At 39.9% G+C, this 20,419-nt stretch overlaps 1 protein-coding gene across 1 annotated transcript; it reads right to left on the bottom strand.

The window, feature by feature from the left end:
• Positions 1–3,019: 3,019 nt before the first annotated feature.
• SLC25A31 (solute carrier family 25 member 31) lies at positions 3,020–15,367 on the bottom strand. Its single transcript, XM_084769111.1, has 6 exons — positions 15,017–15,367; positions 10,161–10,288; positions 7,951–8,068; positions 6,827–6,981; positions 5,836–5,961; positions 3,020–3,867 (listed from the first exon to the last, which is right to left on the bottom strand). The coding sequence occupies exons 1-6, from the start codon at positions 15,249–15,251 to the stop codon at positions 3,667–3,669; spliced, it is 963 nt and encodes a 320-aa protein (XP_084625237.1). The 5' UTR covers positions 15,252–15,367; the 3' UTR covers positions 3,020–3,666.
• Between the last annotated feature and the right edge of the window lie 5,052 nt (positions 15,368–20,419).

The following is a 20,419-nucleotide window of genomic DNA, read 5'->3' as shown; positions in this document are numbered from 1 at the left end:
CCTAAAAGGCATCCACAGAACATGCCACCCTAAAAGGCATCCACGGAACATGCCACCCTAAATTTGAGAATACACATCAGCTCATCAGCCCACAGAACCTTCTCCAAAGCTGATCAAATATTTAGAACACGAGTCAAGTTGCAACAAATGACATCCTGCATTCTACCTAGACACAATGGACTAACAGGGAGACGGCAACAGCAAGGGAAACAGGGCGGGGGTGGGGTGGGGGAAATATAAACACAAACTCATTTAGACTACATACATGCGTGAATGATAAGTGGGTCACTGGTGAAATCAAGAAGATAAAAGGTAAAGCCTAAGCTAAACATCAATAACCAAAATAAAAATGGGAGTATGGAATGAAATAGTTCTCAAAAGAAGAAATACAAATGGCTAAGAAATATTTTTTTTTAAAGTCCAACATGTTTAGTCATTAGGGAAATATAAATTAAAATTATTCTTGAGATTTTCTTTATCTTAATTAAATTAGGAGTGACAAGATTTTAAAAATGACAACAAATGCCAGTGTAGATGTGGGAGAAGAGGAACCCAGTCACTGCTGGTGCAGCAACAGCCACTATGGAGATCAATGTTGAGGTTCTTCAAAAAACTAGAAAGACATCTACATATGACATGCTCTACTTATACCATTCCTCTCCCCAGAGGACTGTATGTCCTCTTACAAACATACCTGTTCATCCACGTTCACTGCAGATGCATCCACAAAAACCAAGAAATGGAAACAACCTAGATGTCCATCAACTGGTGAATGGATAATTAAAATGTACTATTATATACAAAATGAAGTAGTATTCTGCTATGAAGAAAATAAAATCATGACATTTGCAAGTACAAAGATGGAGTTAGAAATGTTCAGAGTGAAATAACCCAGACGTAGGAAGGGAAGACCTTGCGTTCTCTCTCAGACATGGCTGCTGGATTTAAATTTTCAAGTCTGAATATATAATTGGAGTACCCACCAAAGACAGGAACCTAGTAAGGGGCAGTGGCAGGGTGGATTTCAAGGAAAGGGGGAGTAAGCATTTTCTGACTGGATTTAAAGCCAGCTTCCCAAGACAGAACTCATGCCTGATACCTTTTACCTGGGCCAAAACCCTGTTGCTGGCTCCATCACAGGCAGAAGAGCCTCATCCTACTATTCAGCTAAATGAAAATGATGAACTGCACCTTAGCTCTCTAGACCTACAGATTAGTGTATCTCTCGACCCTTTTCAGTAGAAAGCAATTAATACAGAGACCTACACAATGTGTAAGGAGACTATAGTCCCCAGCTCTAAATGAGACACATATTATCACACCCAGTAGTTCAGGGATCGTGGTGGAAGAGGGTTGGAGAGACTGTATGAGGCAGAGGTAGTAGAAGTTTGCAGCACAAACAGTATTTGCCAGATGAATTCACAGTGGTGTGAGAAACCAGCACGGGGTCGGGGTGGGGGTGGGGGTCTGGGGGTGGGGTTGGGGTTGGGGAGTTCTTCAAGTAGTACCACCTGCTGAAGAGCTATTGGTAATTGGTGGCTGCTGGGGGCGGGAGGACCAGCTTCTTCAGGGCTGCAGCCTGAAAGGCTACCCATGCTCCAGTAGACTCTCCTACACTCATGCTCACTAAATGGACGCAGAGGGTTTAAAACACTTGGACAAAAAGATGGTAGAATAGAGAAGTTGGAGGGGACCGCATTTGATCAAACTCATTATATTGATGTATGAAACTCTGTTAAAAAAAAAAAAGACCCCTTTTTGGAAGAAAAAGAAATTCTGCCTCCCACAGTGATATTTTATAAAATGGATTGAAATAATAATGCCCACATACTGTTAACACAGGTTCAATAACACATGAATAAATTGAATTTTGCTAAGTCCTATTAACTTGAACACACATGAACAGAAACTGTATATTAGTTTAAATTCACTGTTAAATTTCAGCCAGCATAGATTCTAATATTCTATGAAAAAATGCTCTATGAAAAAATGCTTCTACGGGGTTTTAGAAAAGAAATGTAAAGAAACTTCCTAAACAAGACCATATGAAATTCAGCACTGATAATTAGGTATCTACCTTAAGCCTATTTTTGCTGTGCTTTTCCAACATCAGTCTTGGTATCAACAAGATTATTTCCTTATGATGTCCACATTATTTTGTTCATTGTAAGTGATCTCTGTTCAACAATAATGTCATACAGGGTTAGGCTCAGTCTCAGATGCTAAATATCTAACTTTTCTTTCTTGACAATAACCTTGACTGTAGTCCAGTAATTCTGTGGTTAAATTTCTGTTTTTCTTTACCTGTGCCATTCAGAACTTCCAAGATTTCTTTCCTCTAAGCATGGCTCTGCAAGTAGTAATGATTTAGGTCATCTTTATGTGGGAAACTAGTACAAATTTTTTTAGTTTTTTTTTTTTTGATCTGGAAGAAAATATTTCCCCTTTGTTTCTTTGACTTCTACGCTACATTGGCCATAAGTTCCTAAGAGTTATTGTTTCCTTTGAGTAACATCATGTATTTGAAATTATTGTCACCGACGTACATTTGGCCCAAGCACCAGGACAATTTTCTGCTCTATTATGCTAACTTGGAGCCTCACAAAATTTCTCAGTAGTTTGTCTCCACTGGCTTAACATTCTTTTACCCACCAAACTTTAAGATCTTGGGTATTTTGAATGAATGTTATTTCACATCTCTGAAAAATATGAGAATCTCCTACAAAACTTTGGAAATAGCATTTAACCCTTCTCCTTAGAGAAATGTTTGTTTTAAGACAGTCTATGAAGCCAGACAGGCTTGAATTCTGGATCCTCCTGTGTCCGTTCCTACAGTGCTAGGATATGTGCATGCTCCATTGCGTACAGCTTCAGACATGCCCAGCTGGTTGGCTAGCTGTAAGCTAGCTCCACCTCAACAAAGTGTTACTGTGGTGTGTTTATAGATAAAACTAGTGTGTGTGTGTGTTTGTGCATGCGTGCATGCGCACATGCATTGGGCAGAAAAGGCTCGTTACAATAGATTTGAACTTGCTTTATTACCAATACAGAATACAAAATCTAATGTTCAGAGATTTCTTTTTTGAAGATATAGGCACATTAGCAAGAGTAAACATTAGCAAATAACTCACTCTACACCTTTCAAATAGTTTGACAGTGCCATTAAGTCATTATCAACTTTTTAGTGATGTAATTCGTACTTATCAAAAACTATGAAACTGTAAGAGCTAACACAGTCATGTTTGAGCTGCATTAACAGATGTGGCAGAAGATTATGTAAGAGATACTGATGACGACCCTTGACAGATGTTTAGGAACTATTTGTTATACCATACAATTCCTAAAAAAAAAAATGGAATTACAGCTGTATTAAGCAAATAGAAATTTAAAGATATTTTCATTTATCAGATTTCACATTATATTGTGTTCATCACAAATGTAGATTTTTTTTTCAACAGAAGTAACATACACTACCTATAATAAAATGCCTCAGGGTCTAAGTGGGAAGAAAACCCATTTTGTTCTGACTTTTAATACTAAAATCTTGAAAAAAATCTTTTCTTTATTGCAGAATAAACATTGTAAGAGACACTGACAGTAGTAATACACTATCAAAATATATACAAATGGCAGCTATGTAATTTTAATTTTTTTACATTAGAAATATTAATCTCCTGAAGAACTACCTCCAATATCAATGTTAAGGAATTCCTTGATTTTATCGTATAACACCAACACCAAAGCACCCCCTGTACCACGAAGAATGTTGGAGAAGGCACCGCGGAAGAATGCAGCAGTTCCTTCATTACGATATATTTTCAGAAAGCAGTCTATGGTTCCTTTATATTGCCGCTCAGACTCGCCACTCTATGTTAAACAGACAAATAAATTTTCTATTAATTTATTATTGCTTAGGACATTTTAGGACATCAGTACTATAGATTAAAAACTAATGCTGTGTTGAGTTAATGAGAATGTACTTAATACTCTACCGAGGAAGTGAAGAATGTTCATACTTTTCAGAAACATTTGGAAACTGACCATATATTAGGTTTGCCAAATGTTAAGGGATGACATGATATAAATCATGGTTTAATCACCACATTTCAATTAACTGAAAAACCCAGAGCAAAATTAACACTAGAAAAATAATCTGTTTGGAGACCAAAAAACCTTGGAAAACCAAACAACCCAAGAGTCTTTAAATCAAATCTGGGCTAACTACTTGAACATCAGGAAAAGACTGATGAGCTTTAAAAGTTTTAGAAAAAATAAACACAAAAAAAGTACAGCAGCTGGGCGATGGTGGTGCACACTTTGATCCCAGCACTCAGGAGGTAGAGGCAGGCGAATCTCTCAGTTAGGGGCTAGCCTGGCCTACAGTGCGAGTTCCAGCCCTGTCTTGGAAACAAACAAACAAAAAGTAGGAATAGGTAATTAAACACAAGTCATAAAGGAAGTAGAAAACAAACACAACAGAGTGTGTAATGGTGAGATGGATCAGGACTTGTTGTGTGTGTAGCTGACTGCAGATGCCCAGAACCCACTTATAGCCGAAGTCTTAGGGCACACCCGTAATGCTACTTACTGCTCCTGCGGTGAGACGGGAGGTGGGGACTGGCATCTACTGGACACTCAGGGGCCAGCTACCCTTATACTAGCAGGTTAACAGGAGACTATGACTCTAGCAAGGTAGAATGTGAGGCCTGACACCTAATCTTATGACTTTCACACACATGCTTGCATGAGCACAAACACAAAAAGGTATTTTTAAGACAAAAGAAAATGAAAACAGAAACATGAAAAGTTTAAATTGGTTCTTTGAAATATTTGTGAGGATGTTCTGGAGGTAATGTTTTAGAGAAGAGTGGCCTCCATTAGAAATGTCAAAGACAGCATGAGTGCAAAGGGTTAGAGACTTTAGAGTAATACATTGCAAACTTCATGACAATTACTTTTAAAACTCAGAGATCAGAAAAGTAAACCTACCAACAACATACTTTATATTTTTCAGGGAAATAACTCCTAGAACCAAAGAAATGCAACTGTCAAAGTCACTGCCACAAGGAAAGCAGCACAGTCCATGGTATCCACTGAAATTTTGCTTTCAGGAAGCTGAATCTGACCACCTTAGGCAGTGTGCATTCCTGGATCCTCCGCACATTCTTGTTACTCCTTAACTGTGTCATCAATACTATACTATGAGTTTGGGTGCAGCCTCAATCATATTTGTATCACCAGAACTTATTGTAGATTAAACACGCAAATGTTTACTGAAGAAATGAATGCCATGGAATAAAACTTAGGCATTTTTATTTAGAACATAAGTTATTGAAGTTGAAAGTTATGTACTTTTATCTAAATATATCACAACTGGAAATTATGTTAGTGGCCTGTAGCTGAGTTTGAGGCTGAGAGTGGCTAGAACACTTGCTGATCTTCAAATGGCCTAAGCTCGACTCCCAGTACTCACATCCACCTATAAACCCCGTCCCTGGGGATCCAACGCCCTCTTCTAGCCTCCCTGGGCACACAGGTAAAACATCCACACACATCAAATAATAACTATTCCAAAAACCCAAAAAGATTAATATATTAAACCAATCTCTATCTCCACCCCCACACTCTGAGAAATTCAGGAATAGAAGGCATTTTTTTTTCATAGCAGAAAGGAAGGAGCTTTGCTGGCTGCTGGCTATTTTTATATTAGGTAACAATGTAAATGGAGTAGAGTAGACAAATGAACTTCGCCTTTCTGCTAAAATGTCTCTGAAATTCAAACAGGTTACCTTTGCATGCAAGATGCTGACTCAGTTACACTGACAAACACGTTACCTGCATCATCATGCGTCGTCTCACTGTGTCAAAGGGGTAGGAAAGTATTCCAGAGCAGGTAGTCACGACTTGAGCAATGATAAAGGAGACCAGAAACGGGGTTTCCTTTGGTTTTGGCAATAAGCCCTAGAAGAAAAAATGTATCACGTAATAATCTAGTTTTCCAAAGTATCTTAAATTCTTAATTCAAAGGATATTTTTATAAATACATGAATGAAGATGAAATAATATTTAATGTGCACGAAAAAAACATCTGGAACTGAGAAAGTAGGTTGGTGGTAAAGCGCTTGCCTAGCATGCAGAAGGCCCTGGGTTTGGTATCCCAATTCCTTTGGGAACATGCTACAGTGATTAAGAGCAAAGACATTTTACTTGTCATTTAATAAATATATTTATTAACAAATCTTAAGTTATGTTTCTTCAAAGGATGTGTCTTTAAACTTACAAAATAACATGAAGTTGTAGAGTACTTAATAAGGTTTTTAAAACTAAAGAACAATTAAAAATGGAAGCAATTATTATAGGCTTCCCTTCTCCTGAATTATAGAAGTACTATTAAAGTCTGAACTCAAAAGGCAAACTGTAAACCAACCTGGAAAACACCATATAGAACCCAACAACAGCCAGTCGGTAACCACACTACATTTAACTAACTGTTCTCTAGTTTCCATACTGATCATCTGCATATAAACTGATAATAAAATTAATGTAAGCCAGAAAAAGTTAGAACATGTATTTTTCTCTGCTGAAGATAGAAGATATTGCCTAACAAGACATCCTGTGTATGATGCTGACAAAATGATCATGTAAAGTCAGTCATAACACAGTTATAACTTAACTGAATTATGGCAGTCATATGGATTAAATAAAACTTGTTTTCTCCTATTTTATTATTCATTTAGATTTATATAAAGTAATTACATGTAAGAATACACTAATTAGAAAGAACAAATAATGTATTTAGTAGGTTCATATAAAGTCACCAAATTACCTTAACAGTGTCATAAGCTCCAAAATAAGAGGCTCGATAAACAATGATGCCCTGAACAGAGACACCAAACCCTTGGTACAGACCAGTAATTCCATCCGACTTCGCTATTTTCATAATGCAGTCACCTAAACCCTTGAACTGCCGCTGCTCAGGGCCTAAAATAAAGTAACGGAAACTGTACGTTTCATCTATATCAAACAATTATAACTAACATTTATATCAAACATCGTAATCAAAATAATTAAACATTTTAAAGATTCAAATGATCTGAAACTTCTAACCAGAAAAATTTCCAAGGATACAAATAATCTTCCCATTCATTCACGGTTTCAAGAAGTATTTTACAAGAAATGAACTGAAAGTATTAATCTCTTACAAAAGTAATTTAAATAATTTGACTTGAAATATTTTATCCAAATTACCAGAAATTATGCAAAAAAAAATACCTAGGAAGAAACAAACAAAATTTCCAGAGTGAGAGTTGTTTTATCTCACTCAGAGAAAAACCACTATAAACAAGCCACACATACAGAAGGATCGATGGATAAAAAGAGCTACAAGCAAGCTTTGGGTTCACTCTTGTTATATGCTCATTTCCATTTTCTCCTTTAAAGGGAAAGGAAAAAAGCAGTTACTCCAGGCCCGATGACAGCGTGTTTGGTTCAGAATAAATTCTGTAGATTAGGGACTAGAAAGAAGGCATAGCAGTTAAGAGCGTTTGCTGCTCTTCAAGAGGACACGAGTTCAATTCCTAGCACTCATGCTAGATGGCTCACAAGCGCCAAAACTCTTCTGGACTCTACCACCACCCTCATACACAATGGCATTCGCTCACACAGACACATACACATAAATAAATCTCAAAAACTGTAATATTTGATAATAATGTTGGCACACAAATGGTTCAAAGCACAAAGGCATAATTAGTACTTATGAAAGATCTGTGTCACCTTTAATCCCTGTAAGGAGGCAGAGGCAGGTGGATCTCTGCGTTCTAAGCCAGTTTGGTCTACAGAGTAAGTTCTAGGACAGCCAGGACTACACAGAGAAACTCCGTTTTCAGAAAATCAAACTACCAAAACCAATAAATACTCCCCCCCCCCCCACCCCAGAAACCTCTGTACCTTTTCCAATATCAACACCTAATCGGGTTCTGGCAAAGTCTAGTGGATATACCACACACAAGGATGTTGCTCCAGCAGCCCCTCCAGAAGCCAGGTTTGCTAGAAACCACCTCCAGAACTGAAACACACAAATTTTAAAAGGATTAAACTATAGAACCTGATGGTTCAAAATAGCTGGTGAACTAATTTCACAAAGTTAAAAATAAACCCAAAATTCATAAGCTGCTCTTATAAACACTATGACAATATGCAAAACATTTCTCTCATATCCATACCCTCTCCCCTCACCCCCTCCCATGCTGGGAACAGAGCCCAGGACAGTATCATGGGCTTATAATAGAACGGATCATCTAAACTGGGGCTGTTTAAGGAAAATGCAGGGCAGAAAGTCTTTGTAACTACAAAGTAAGAGCAAAGTGAAAAATATCCTAGTCAAATACAGTTTCCTGCTATGTTCAATGCTAATATTTCTAATGTTAGTTTTAAGTCTTGGACTGCTTTGAAACTCCTAACTTTATCTTGGTCTAGAATGCTCCTCCTATTGCTTTCTAAAAACAAACACAGTTGTTGCTTCATGCTTTAACTTCTGCTTCCTTTATTAAGCCACTCATCTCCAGCCCTGTAATACTGTTTATAGGCACAGCCTCTTTCTACTAACATTTTATGTCAGGGAATCAAGGTGAATCACAGGACCAAACCAAATGTGTCACCTGATTCCAGACTTTTATTAAAATTGCACATAAAACCTTTGTAACTGTGGTTATTTATTTGCATACCTACAGATTATAACTCTTGAGGCCAAGATTATTTTTATTTAATACATTTAATTACAATTTGCACTTCATAAAATTTATCCTTGAATACAGTTCAACAAGAGTCACAAAGTTAAATAAACATCACCATAGTTTTAAAAACATGTTTATCACCACCAAAGAGATCGTATATCCCTTATAAGTCAATCTGCATCCTCTTTAACTCCTTGAGCTCTATTATTTCTGTCTCTATAGTGTCAATTGTAGAGATTCCATATGAACAAACTAGCACTATATACAATTATCCATAGTAGTTTTGCTTTCCATTTGCTGCTTTCAAGGTTCATTCATGTAGCAACATCTACTACTACACTTCATCTTAACTGCCAAATGATAGTGCTATATGGATGGATGTATCTGATTTTATCAATCTGTTGGTTCACTGGCTGGAGACAAGACTCTTAGATAATGTTTTTTTTTCCACAGAACAAGTCATGAGATTTTGCCCAGAGGCACATGTTCAATAAAGTTATTTTAATGAAGTATATAGGTAATGCCACTTACTATTTCCAGACTCTCATGGCTCCTTTAAGTCAAATGCATCTGTACTACTGTGTATCATGTTACATAATCAGAGGCAGACAACCGTATCAAAAGATTGCAAGTGACCGGTAACTAAGCCACAAAAATCTGGCAGAAAAACATGAGCCGGGCCAGACTTTCTTAGAAATATGATATGAAACATTAGTATATGCAATTAGTAAGACTAGAAATGGAAACATTATTAGTTTGTTGATATCTGATAAACTTGAGACTTTTTTAAAGGTAGCAATTGACCTGTTCTTGGGGGGTGGGGGTCATGCATGTACAAACATACACATTTAGTGTTTCAAATAGTGTTGACATACAATGGGTCCCAGGTTAAGATCCTCTGACCTATAGAAAGGCCATCAAAGATCACTGCAACACTCAACTTCAAATTATAAACATGTAAGTTATGTACACAACTTCTATGACATATCTATTTACTATTAAAATAGGGGAGCACTATTGAGAAAGAGCAAATACACTTATGAAAAGCAGCTAAGTAGAAAGTCCCAGATGATTTAGGAAAGAAAGAGCATGTTGTTTGGTCCTTTGAGAGGCCATTAGCTCAAATCAAAGTGCCACTCATCCAGTTAAAATACATGCTGTACAGGGTGTGCAGTGGAAGAGGGATAGTCTTATATGTTGAGTATATTCCAAACTCTGTATTAGAAAAGTTAAAGTTAAAGCTGGGGGGTTATCTTATAGATCAGAAGATACGATAATTACATATGCTAATTTGTCAACACTTAGTATGGTCCATTTTTATTATTTTTACAACTACCAGAGAACCTTCACTCCAAACAAGACATTATAGGTAAGACAAATTCAATAGTTTCTTAGAAAATTTTAGACATATTGAAACATAATTACCTGTTTTTCTTTATTAACTCCAGACATGAATATTTGTTTGTATTTGTCCTTAAAAGCAAAGTTTAAAGCTTGTGTTGGAAAGTATCGAATAACATTTGCCAAATTGCCACGCCAATAACTTAAAAAACCTATAGAATCAAACACATAAATCCACTTTCGTTAGTAAAGAATTTTTCAAAACACATTTCTACCGAAGAAAATGCAGCATCAACTATGCGGCCCACCCCAATCTTGTTCATTTCAAACAGAAAATCTAAGGGACTTATCAGAAGATGCTATTAGTGAAAAAGCAGAGCTCACTAGCAACCTCTGGCCCCAGCCCCAAAGCTTGATGCCAATTCCTACAGTAGTAAATCTGCTATGTATGAGTTACTGGACCAAACAAGCAGATCCACTTACTGAATCATAGATACAGCCATGGGAATTAAAAGATGGTGACAGAAACTTATGTCCCCTTCTGCTTATGTTCTGGAACTGTTTTGAAAGAGGGCTGGAATTTACCAAAGAGGGAGGGGAGTTGTTAATGGGGGAAGAGGAATCCATCCATTTTATTTCAAGGTAGTCTCTCCTGGTCTAATGAAGCAAGTAACTTCCCTTCCTCAGTATTCATCAAGTTTCCTAAAAGAATATGCCATAAACCACTGAAACCATATGAAATGTCTTAATTACATATGGTGATGAATATATTACTTTGCTTCATTGTGGTTTTCAACATAAAATGAAAACATTCCACATATATGGTAAATGCATAAATTTTTATCTGTCAATCCCCACTTCAAGAAAGCTAGAAAAGTAATTTGTGAGGCAATATTAACAACAAAAATAGTGATTTGCTAGATACTTCTTTTAACGCATGTAGCACTAATTCCTACCCACTAAGGAGTAGCATTTCCCCCTTTCCAGGTGAAGTATTACATTAGAACAGCTTTTAGGGCACAGGGAATTTGTTCAGTATAACTTGTAACTATAGAGAATTAGAACTGAAACACAAGCAGTCTTGTAAAATACTTCACATGACCATGAACACTGTAATCATGCATATACTTGCTTTACTAAGAAGGCCAACTTTCAGGTGTGTTAGTACACATCTTTAACCCTAGCATTTGAGGCCAGCTACAGTCACATAGAGACAGGTTCTAAAAAGGGCAGGAGTAACTGTCAAATGGAAGTAAAATTAAAAAAAATTAAACATGTGGAATTTAAGCAAATTATGAGAGAGTATTGCTTGGTAGTGAGAATTAGGCTAAATTACTGATGATGGCAATAATTCTAATATTTGGAGTATTGTTAATGACTAATTCTTATTAGCTAATAAAACTGTTCAAAAACAGAGATACACATTTATTTTCTTAGAGTCTGACTTCTATAAGAGAGAATTTAGACAGTGAACCATGACTGTGTAATGATGCTGAATAAATTTAACCTTTTGGCCCACAGCCATAGTAAACACAGTAGCACTACACTGGCAAAGGACAAGGTCAACTTTAAAAGGTTCAGAAAGTATTTTTTGGTAGGAGTCTTTCTAATTGAGCAAGGGACATTTAAACAGAAAACAAACCAAAACAACAATAAAAAACAAAACAACAACAAAAGCCAGGAAGAACTGGTATTCTAGTCTTCCCATTTTGTACATGGCTTACACACACATTAATGATCACATTAGAAATGGCTAATGTAGACCATGAGTTATTCACTGTAATTCTATAATAATGATTAGTGCACCAGATGTTCATCTCACAAAGCAGAGCTTTGGTTAGCATACTGAATACGAATGAAAGTTTTCATGACAAAAATATCTTTAAATTAACACGAGACCCTGATAGAGCATCACATTTTTAAGTAAAGGTGGGTCTTTTTTTCCCTCTTTCCTTTTCTTCTGAGAGAGGATTTTACTATGTAGTAGTGCAGACAAACTTTGAACTTGCTGAAGTCTGTTGACCTTGCATTTCATGCTATTATGATTCTATTTCTTTCAATGGTACATGCAAAAATTTCCCCATAAGGCTTCAAAAAATGCCTCTAGATGGCAATCCTCTCCCTGCTGTGGACTGTCCCTTAGCACAGGCTGTATGTATCCAATGCATTAGTGACAATGACTCACATGTAAGAATAGAAAACATTCCCAAGTTCTGCCTATGACTATATCTTGAAAGGTAAAGACAATGAGGCCAGACAAATATATAGCATTAACTTCAGGAGAAATATTTTTAAAATTCAAGGAACATGTTTTTGTTTAAATTTTAAAAAACCTAAAAATACTTAAGATACAATGACATTAGCACTGGGAAACACAGTCTGACTATAATACTACCTAAATATTTAGAGCAGGTAAGTTGAAAACAATAGATAGGCAATCTCCCTTTTTTGAGAAACAGGATTCCAAATTTAGCCTTGGCAGGACCTTGAACTTGTATCATCCTGTGACAGCCTCTATATAGGCATTCTATTTTTTAAAATTTAGTTATAAGTTGGACATGGAGGCACATGCAGAGGCAGGCATCTCTCTCAGTTTGAGGTCAGCCTGGTCTACAGAGCTAGTTCCAAGACAGCCAGAAATGTACAGTTAAGAACCTATCTAAAAAAAAGTTGTTTAAGTGTATGAGTGTTTTGCTTGTATTTATGAATGTGCACCATGCATTCCTGGTGCCCACAGAAGACAGAAGATGACATCAGACCCATAGGACTAGAGGTACAGATGGTTGTGAACTGCCATGTGGATGATGAGAACCAAACCTGAGCCCTTTCAGAGAACAAGTGCTCTTAACCCTGAGCCACCTTGCTGGCTCTGAAGATGTGTAGTCTAGGCACAGTTTAGCTAGTGCCTGAGACTTCACCCTTAATCTCCTATAGTCTGTTCAACAGCTACAACCAGTTACAACCATATCTCTAGAAAAAAATGTACCTTCCTCAACCCCCATTTTCTTTTTTCAAGTGGTATATCTTAGATGCTGCCAGACTGTTCCTCACATTTGAGCTTAAGCAATACCACACATGGATAAACAGTTGTTTTGAGAAAACTCTTTCACAGACCTAGTAGCAAAAGAAAGGACTGATCTGGAGTGGAAGCTACTTCATTTCTTGTTCTGGATAAACAATGAATAACTATTTTCTTTTAAACATCTATATAGGATTTTCTATAGCACCCAACCATCTGACTGAATACAAGATCTGATAGGCTGATTAGCTAATATGGAAACCATTTTCAGCAATGATTCAAAGGGCTTTCATTATTGATTTTGCCAAATCATCTCACTATTAACAAAAATTCCATACCTAAAACAAAAATGCTTAAAAAAAAAAGGAATACTGATCCTGTGACTTGTTTGTATTTTGCTCAGTGTTGCTATTTTCTGTTTAACTCTGATGTAAACTTATCACATTAGGGCTGAAGAGAAGGCTCACGCCAGATCACCTGAGTTCCACCGCTAGGACGCTCTGAGTGAAGGTGAAAGCTCACTTCTGAAAGTGTCTTCTGACTCTGCATACAGCCATGGCAAGCATGAATGCAAACATGAAGACACACAAGGCACATTTTAAAATGTTTTGAGGAGTTAAATTAAAACACCATTTGCCACGATTACTGAGTTTTGACCTCTCTTACATTCTGTGTGGAGAAGACTTGCCTTGTTGAACGGCCTGCTATTCAGTGGTTCTCCAAAATAAGGAGAGCTTTCTACTGACTAAGCATCAGAGCACTCAGAGGCCATGATACACCCACATTTGTACTTCTCGGATGCTTACCACTTCAGGAAGTATCTAAGCCACGTGGATTACTTAACACAAAGCACAGGTGTACTTCAGGTACAAATACCCAGAGGGAAAGGGCAGGTTAGGGTCCCACCTGCACACAGCATACTTTAAAGACCTTCTTGGCGTTGGGAATGCCTGTTCGATGGGTCAAGACACTAAATTCTGGCAGGTTAAAAAACAGATCTGTAATCCCAAGACTCTCAAAATAGGCAGGAGGATCGACTCAAGTTTGATGCCAGCCTGTCTACATAGAGCATTACAGGCTAGCAAGGCCTACATAGACCCTGTCTCAAAAAAAAAAAAAAACAAAAACAAAAACAAAAAACAAAGACAAAAACCAGTGCTCCGGCACAGTCACCATAATACCACTGTCACCCACCACCACAAACCAAGAAACAAAAACAAAAGGAAACATCTGCTAGGCTATTTCCCCCTGTACACCCTGTTCTGATTAACCTCCCTTTCTTTTGGGTCACCCCCTTTACTCTGGGTGACTCCTTCTCTGGAAAACATCCCTTTCCAGAGTCACCCAATTCCTCTGCACCAACCCTTCTGGTGTCACCCTACCTGTGGAATGACTCCCCTCTCTGGGTGACCCCCATTTCCCTGGGTTACCCCTTCTCTGGATGACTCCCCCTTCCACTAGGTCCACTACCCCTTTACCTCTGGATCACCCCTTCCTCTGGGTACCCTCGTTTCTGGTTGACGCCGTAATCCGGAAGATAATCCCTCTAATTCCTATGGATGACTCTTTCTGGTGTTGCCCTACCACCTAAGTGACTCCTTTTTTCTGGATGATCCTCTTTCTGCTGTGTCACTCTCCCTCTAGATTACCTTCTTCTCAGGTCACTCCTCCTCTAAATGAACCCTTTTCTCCCGTCACCCTTTCTGGAACTCTTTTTTTTTTTAATTTATTTTATTAATTCATTCAGATTACATCTCAATTGTTAATCCCTCACTTTTATCTTCCCGTTCCTACCTCCCCCTTTTCAATGTCACCTCCTCCTCTGGGTGACCCCTTTTTTCTTCGGACCACCCTTTCCGGAGTCACCCGTCACCCCCACCCGTGTCTGGGACACGACGGCCAAGCGCAGCGCCATACGCACCCTGCTCACGCGGGATGCGCACCAGGCAGTCCACCATGCCCTTGTAGCGCGCCTCGGGGCTTATCTGCTTGGAGGACGCCTGCACCTGCAGCAGCAGCTTCACTCGCTCGATGGGTGCCACAGCGGTCTTTGACACAGCCGCCGCGACGCCGCCGGCCAGCAGGTCCTTGGCGAAGGACACGGGGTCGAACAGCGCCTTCTTCGAAGGCTGCTTCTTGGAGGATTCTTTCGACATGCTGGACAGGGGACGGACAACCCGACTGCGGCAGCACCACGCCAACACCCAAGCGGCAATGCCGAAAACCGGAAAACCGCTTCAGCTTTATCCTGGCGGGAAAGCAGCGCTAAGGATGCTGGGAGAACAGCGCATCCGGCGCGGGCCCTAAGAGCTGCGCAGGCGCGCCCAACGGCCTTGCCGCCTGACGTGAGGCATGTGAGCCAACACGTGTTTCCTGATGCGCATGCGCAGAACACCGCTGCTGTTCTGGGGGATGGGGGTGGGGAGGGGAGTTAGGGGAGGGGGTCTTGGGGGGAGGGGGTGTTTCACCGATTGCTCCTGCTAGAAAGGATCTCTTCGACCTACGCATACCCTGTGATTAATCGAATCTTATTCAGTCTACAGTTTGTTTACCTCCCGCTTTCCTTATCAGGAGCCACACTCTAGCCAGGTGCTGCATGGGTGTAATCCCGGCCGGTGCAAGCACCATCATCTACAGAGCAGACTCATGGCTAGCCTGGGCTACGTGAGCATCTGGCTTAAATAGATTTCACAGTTTGCTTTAGCAGGGACCATTTGTCTAGTCACCCTGGACATCTGGATTCGCTGTCTCCTCCTCAGAAGTTAACATGATCCTTTGTAATATTTTATTTAAACTGAAATTTTTGTTGGATAGTTATTCTCGCTTGAGACTGAACATTCAAGGGCGATAGGACAGTGGCGAGTTGTGTTGTTGATTTATTTAATTTTATTTTTGGGTTTTCAAGACAAGGTTTCTCCCGTGTAGCCCTGTTAGTCCTGAAACTCCCTTTGTAGACCAGGCTGGCCTCAAACTCATGAAGATCAGCTTCCCAAGTACTGGATTTAACTGCGTGTGCCACCATACCCAGCTTGTTTAAATTGATGTATAAAGCAAGGGCCTAATCATTAAATCAGGGTTTATAGAAATGAAATCTAATACCAATATTTAAATCCTCCAGAGAAAACTTTTCTTTTGTTTGAGACAGGGTTCCTTTGTGTTGCCCTAGCTGTTCCTGTGGACCAGCCTGGCCTCGAACTCATAAAGAGCTACCTGCCTCTGCCTTGGGAGTGTGCCAGCATGCCCGGGGCTCCTTCTGGGGAGTTCTGCTTTGCAGGTTTAAGAACTAATGACTTTCTAAGAGAGCAGTTCACAAGCTTTTTTTTTTCCCTCCCCAGAACCTTTCTCTTAGAATGTATTAAAGACTACAGAAACTTTTTTGTTGTTAATTGCTGTTAAATACGCTGAAAAGTGCCATATGAAAGATCTTTTAAGATGTACACGTACCCATTTAAAATAGTGAAAATTCTACTGCAAAGTACATCAATAAATTCTGAATTATCATTTTTAAAAATTGTAAGTCAGGATCTCAGTCCAGCCCTGGCTGACCTCCAACTTACCACAAACTTCCCATTTAAGCCTCTGGAATGGGAGCCACTGTGCATAGCTAAACATATATATATATATATATATATATATATATATATATATATATATATATATATTTAAATTATTTGACAGTTTCATACATTTTGTGAATTTTAGTCATTTTCACCCTAGTTACTTGAAGGGAGTCATTGAGTTGGCCTGGTCTAGCTGCCTTGAGAGGCGTGCATCATTAGTTTCTCAGATTAGAGTCCTTGGCTCCCCCCCCCCCCCCCCGCACTTGTGTGCCTTTCTTTTTCTGAAAAGCCAAGGCAGTGGCCCAGGCAGTGAAGGGTTCAGGCCACCTTGTGTTTCTGTGCTCATTGAAGTCAGTGAAGCATACAGAGGCTTGGCTCGGCAGTACAACTGGTCTTAACCACGCATCTCCTATGGCTATATTGCTTGCAAACATCATAGTATCCTAGCTACTAATGTAACGGAGACAGCCATTGTGTATCCTGTATTTGTTAAGGATATAAATGGTCTGATTGCTTGGAATAAACCTGTCTAGTCTCAAGTCTTGCTGTGGCCCCGCCAACACATACCTGGTTAACTTCTCATCAGCCATGGCCTCCCTCCCTCCCTCCCCTTCTCTCTGCTTTCCACTGAGTGTGCTTAGGGTTGTTTGTGTACACATGGTGGGGAGTTTTAGTCACCAAAGCATGACCTGCTTTTCAGTGGCTGCACCTCACCCCCAGAAGCCATTAACTACCGTTTGACTCTTAGGGGAGGTTGGGGCTTCTTGAGCCTCTTCCAGAATCCAAGAGGCAAAGTTGCTCTGAGCAGTCTTACTGCAGTGAACTGTAGTGCAGCGAGTTCACAAATGCAGTGGTAAGCTGTGTCCGTGTCTGGAAGACTCGGAGTTTTGTGGCATACCGCCTTCTCCTCTGACCCTAACACTCTTTGGCCCTTCTTCAGTAATGTTCCCTGAACTTTGGAGGCGTGATATAGATACCTCACTTAGGGCCAAGCACTGTCGCTTATTCTTAGCAGTTAGATCAGTTCGGAGCTTGTCTCGTACTCACCACCACCTGTAGCTACAAAACGGCTGGGAGCAGCACTGATCTATAGGTAAAAACATGAGGCTTTTGAAAAGTTTTTAAAATGTCCATTCAGCAAAAACAACAGCAGTAGGTCCCCCACTAGGGCCTATGACCCTCAGCCATGGGCTCTTGACCAGGTTGGCAGTGTCCCAGGTCTGGCAGAGTGGACCTCAAATACAAGAAGAAAGCAGTTAGTTACCAAGTCACTACTACGCTAGTGGGCACATCTTGTCTGGCAGGTTGGCATTGTAACTGATGGGGTTCACAGCTGGGTGACAATATTGCTGGCTGTTCTCCCCAAGCAGCCTGCACAGCACTTTCCTGCACTACGGAGGCTAGCCGTCAGGGAGGAAGCCTAAAACTACATATGTGTGTGTGTGTGTGTGTGTGTGTGTGTGTGTGTGTGTGTGTAATACTTGACAAAAGACAGTTGGATTAAACATCATGCTTTTGCTTTTCTGCAACATCACACATGTAACCCCTAGAAAATTGATTTTATTGTGTCATTAGGACAGAATGAAAGTGAAAAAATTTAACTCAATCTTAACACCATTAAGAAAACAGTTTTAGGGGACTGGAGAGATGGCTCAGCAGGTAAGAACGTGCTTTTCCGGAGGACCCAGGTTCAATTCCCAGCACCCGCATGGCAGCTCACAACTGTCTGTAACTTTTTTGTGAGCTTCACACAGAAATTCATGCAGGCAAAACACCAATGCACATAAAATAAAGGAGAAAAAAAAAAGAAGTCAGGTGTAGTGGCACACGCCTGTAATCCCAACACTCAGGGAGGCAGAGGCAGGTGGATCTCTGTGAATTCCAGGCTAGCCTGGTCTACAAAACAAGTCCAGCAAGGACAGCAAGGGCTACACAGAGAAATGCTGTCTCCAAAAAACCAAAAACCAACCAACCAGCCAAACCAAAACCAACCCCCCCCCAAAAACCCCAAAAAACCCAGCAACAACAACAAAAACCCCACAAACCAACCAACCAAACCAAACCAAAGAACCCCCGCCCCACAGAAAAACAAACAAACAAACAAACAAACCAGTTTTAAGGTTTCAGTTCAACAAGCCAGCCCTTACCCCACAGTTGAGGCCTCTTCAGAAGCCGATACGATTTTCAAGCTTCTTTTGGTAAGAATTAGCTTGAGAATGCCTCTTTCTGTCTTCTATCTGGCTTTTTTTTCTTTTCTTCCATCCCATATACCAGCTCCCACTACGGCAGCATACAAATATCCTAATTGCTTTGTTAAAGCACGTTTGGTATTTCTCAGTAGCTGGTCCATCGTATCTTTCATTTGGTATGACCTACCAAGAACCCTGAGACACTTTCATCGGGAGCTGGATGGGTTTCAGCTTTTGAACGCAAAGACTTAACTTTTCACTGGTATCTCAAGCATGCTAAAGCTTTTCTAATTTTGTGTCTAGTGAAGAAGCATTTAGGCCGGGATTGCACATCAGGAAGCTTGTTAATATTCTGATTACTGCTCATGACCTCTGCTGGCAGGTTCTGGTTCCACGCATCTCCGTCTGCCTCCTCCCCAATGACTCACCGACTCAGCCAGTGCCATCAATCAATTTAGTATACTGTGTCTAGATTAATCTTCCCGAAGCAACCACTATAATCATCACCTATATGTGTGTTTTTTTTTTAAATCAGTCTTCTTATCACGTTGTTTTCAAAATCCTTTGTGAAGCCTACTGCACACTTCAGAAGTGATCAGCTTTTTATTTGTCAAGACCTGTAAGGTGAAATACTTCAGTCTCTGCTAAGCAATGAAGTGTGTCAACAAGAATGTGAGCAGGAGTTGAAGGAGGTATCTATTACTCTCCAAGCCTGTGTTTTTGAGGTAAGGATCTATCTCTGGTCACAGGGGACGTGGTATCTCCCGAGGACAGAAACACGAGTCTGCTGGCTGTCCTCAGTGTCGCTGCCTCTGCCTTACCCTCATTGCTTGTGTTTGACTCTGGCAATATTAGTGCTTGTTCCTCTGTGATGTCATCTGCACTTAGTGGAACAAGACCATTGAGAAAGGACTTACCCAGGAGCCTTGCCTTTTAACACTAAGGGAACTTAGTCAGGTTTTCAAGTCTAGACCTGAAACTGACTTGACTGAAGATCTAGTGACAATGGTATAAAAGAACTTGGGCTAAGGGCCTCTGTGCTCTCTCGCCTCATGAGTCAGCATGGTTACATTGTCTCACTTTCGTCTGAGGTCACTTCTGCAAACCCTTCCAGGGCTACCCTGTCTGCCAACGGCACCACCTTTTCTTACTTCCCTGTTGATTCTCTTAGCATTCTGCAATATACCTTATCTTACTTGTGGTCTCCCTCTGCCATGGGAACACAAACTCTGTGAGGGCAGAAAGCCTTAGTTATTTTGTTCACCTCTGCACATGCAGTGCATGGCAGTGGTTAGAAGTTCAGGAAACATTTGTTGGGTATGTGTGTGTCAAGGCAGTGTAAGATAGCAAGATGGGTCAGTGGGTTAAAGGAGCCACTGTCAAGATGATGACACAAGTTCCATCCCTAGGACCCAAAAAGTAGGAAGAGATGGTGAACTCTAGTTGTACTCTGACCTCATGTGTGGCCTGGCACATGGACCATGGTGTTGTTATGTGAGGACACACACACACACACACACACACACACACACACAAATAAAATACTTTTTAAAGGCAAACATAATACCACAAACA

Source organism: Acomys minous, assembly GCF_964271855.1.
Source record: "Acomys minous genome assembly, chromosome: 19".
Taxonomy (NCBI): Eukaryota; Metazoa; Chordata; class Mammalia; order Rodentia; family Muridae; genus Acomys; species Acomys minous.
Note: the sequence above shows the minus strand (reverse complement) of the source record. Positions and strands in the feature narration are given on the sequence as shown.

Bases quoted from the DNA above. Each gene is read 5' to 3' on its own strand.
- SLC25A31 (XM_084769111.1), bottom strand. From the start codon at position 15,251: ATGTCGAAAGAATCCTCCAAGAAGCAGCCTTCGAAGAAGGCGCTGTTC. The intron at 8,069-10,160 runs GTAATTATGTTT...TGTGTGTTTCAG, and splicing joins GAGTTAATAAAGAAAAACAG to TTCTGGAGGTGGTTTCTAGC. The intron at 5,962-6,826 runs GTAATTTGGTGA...TTTTTCTTCTAG, and splicing joins GAGCTTATGACACTGTTAAG to GGCTTATTGCCAAAACCAAA.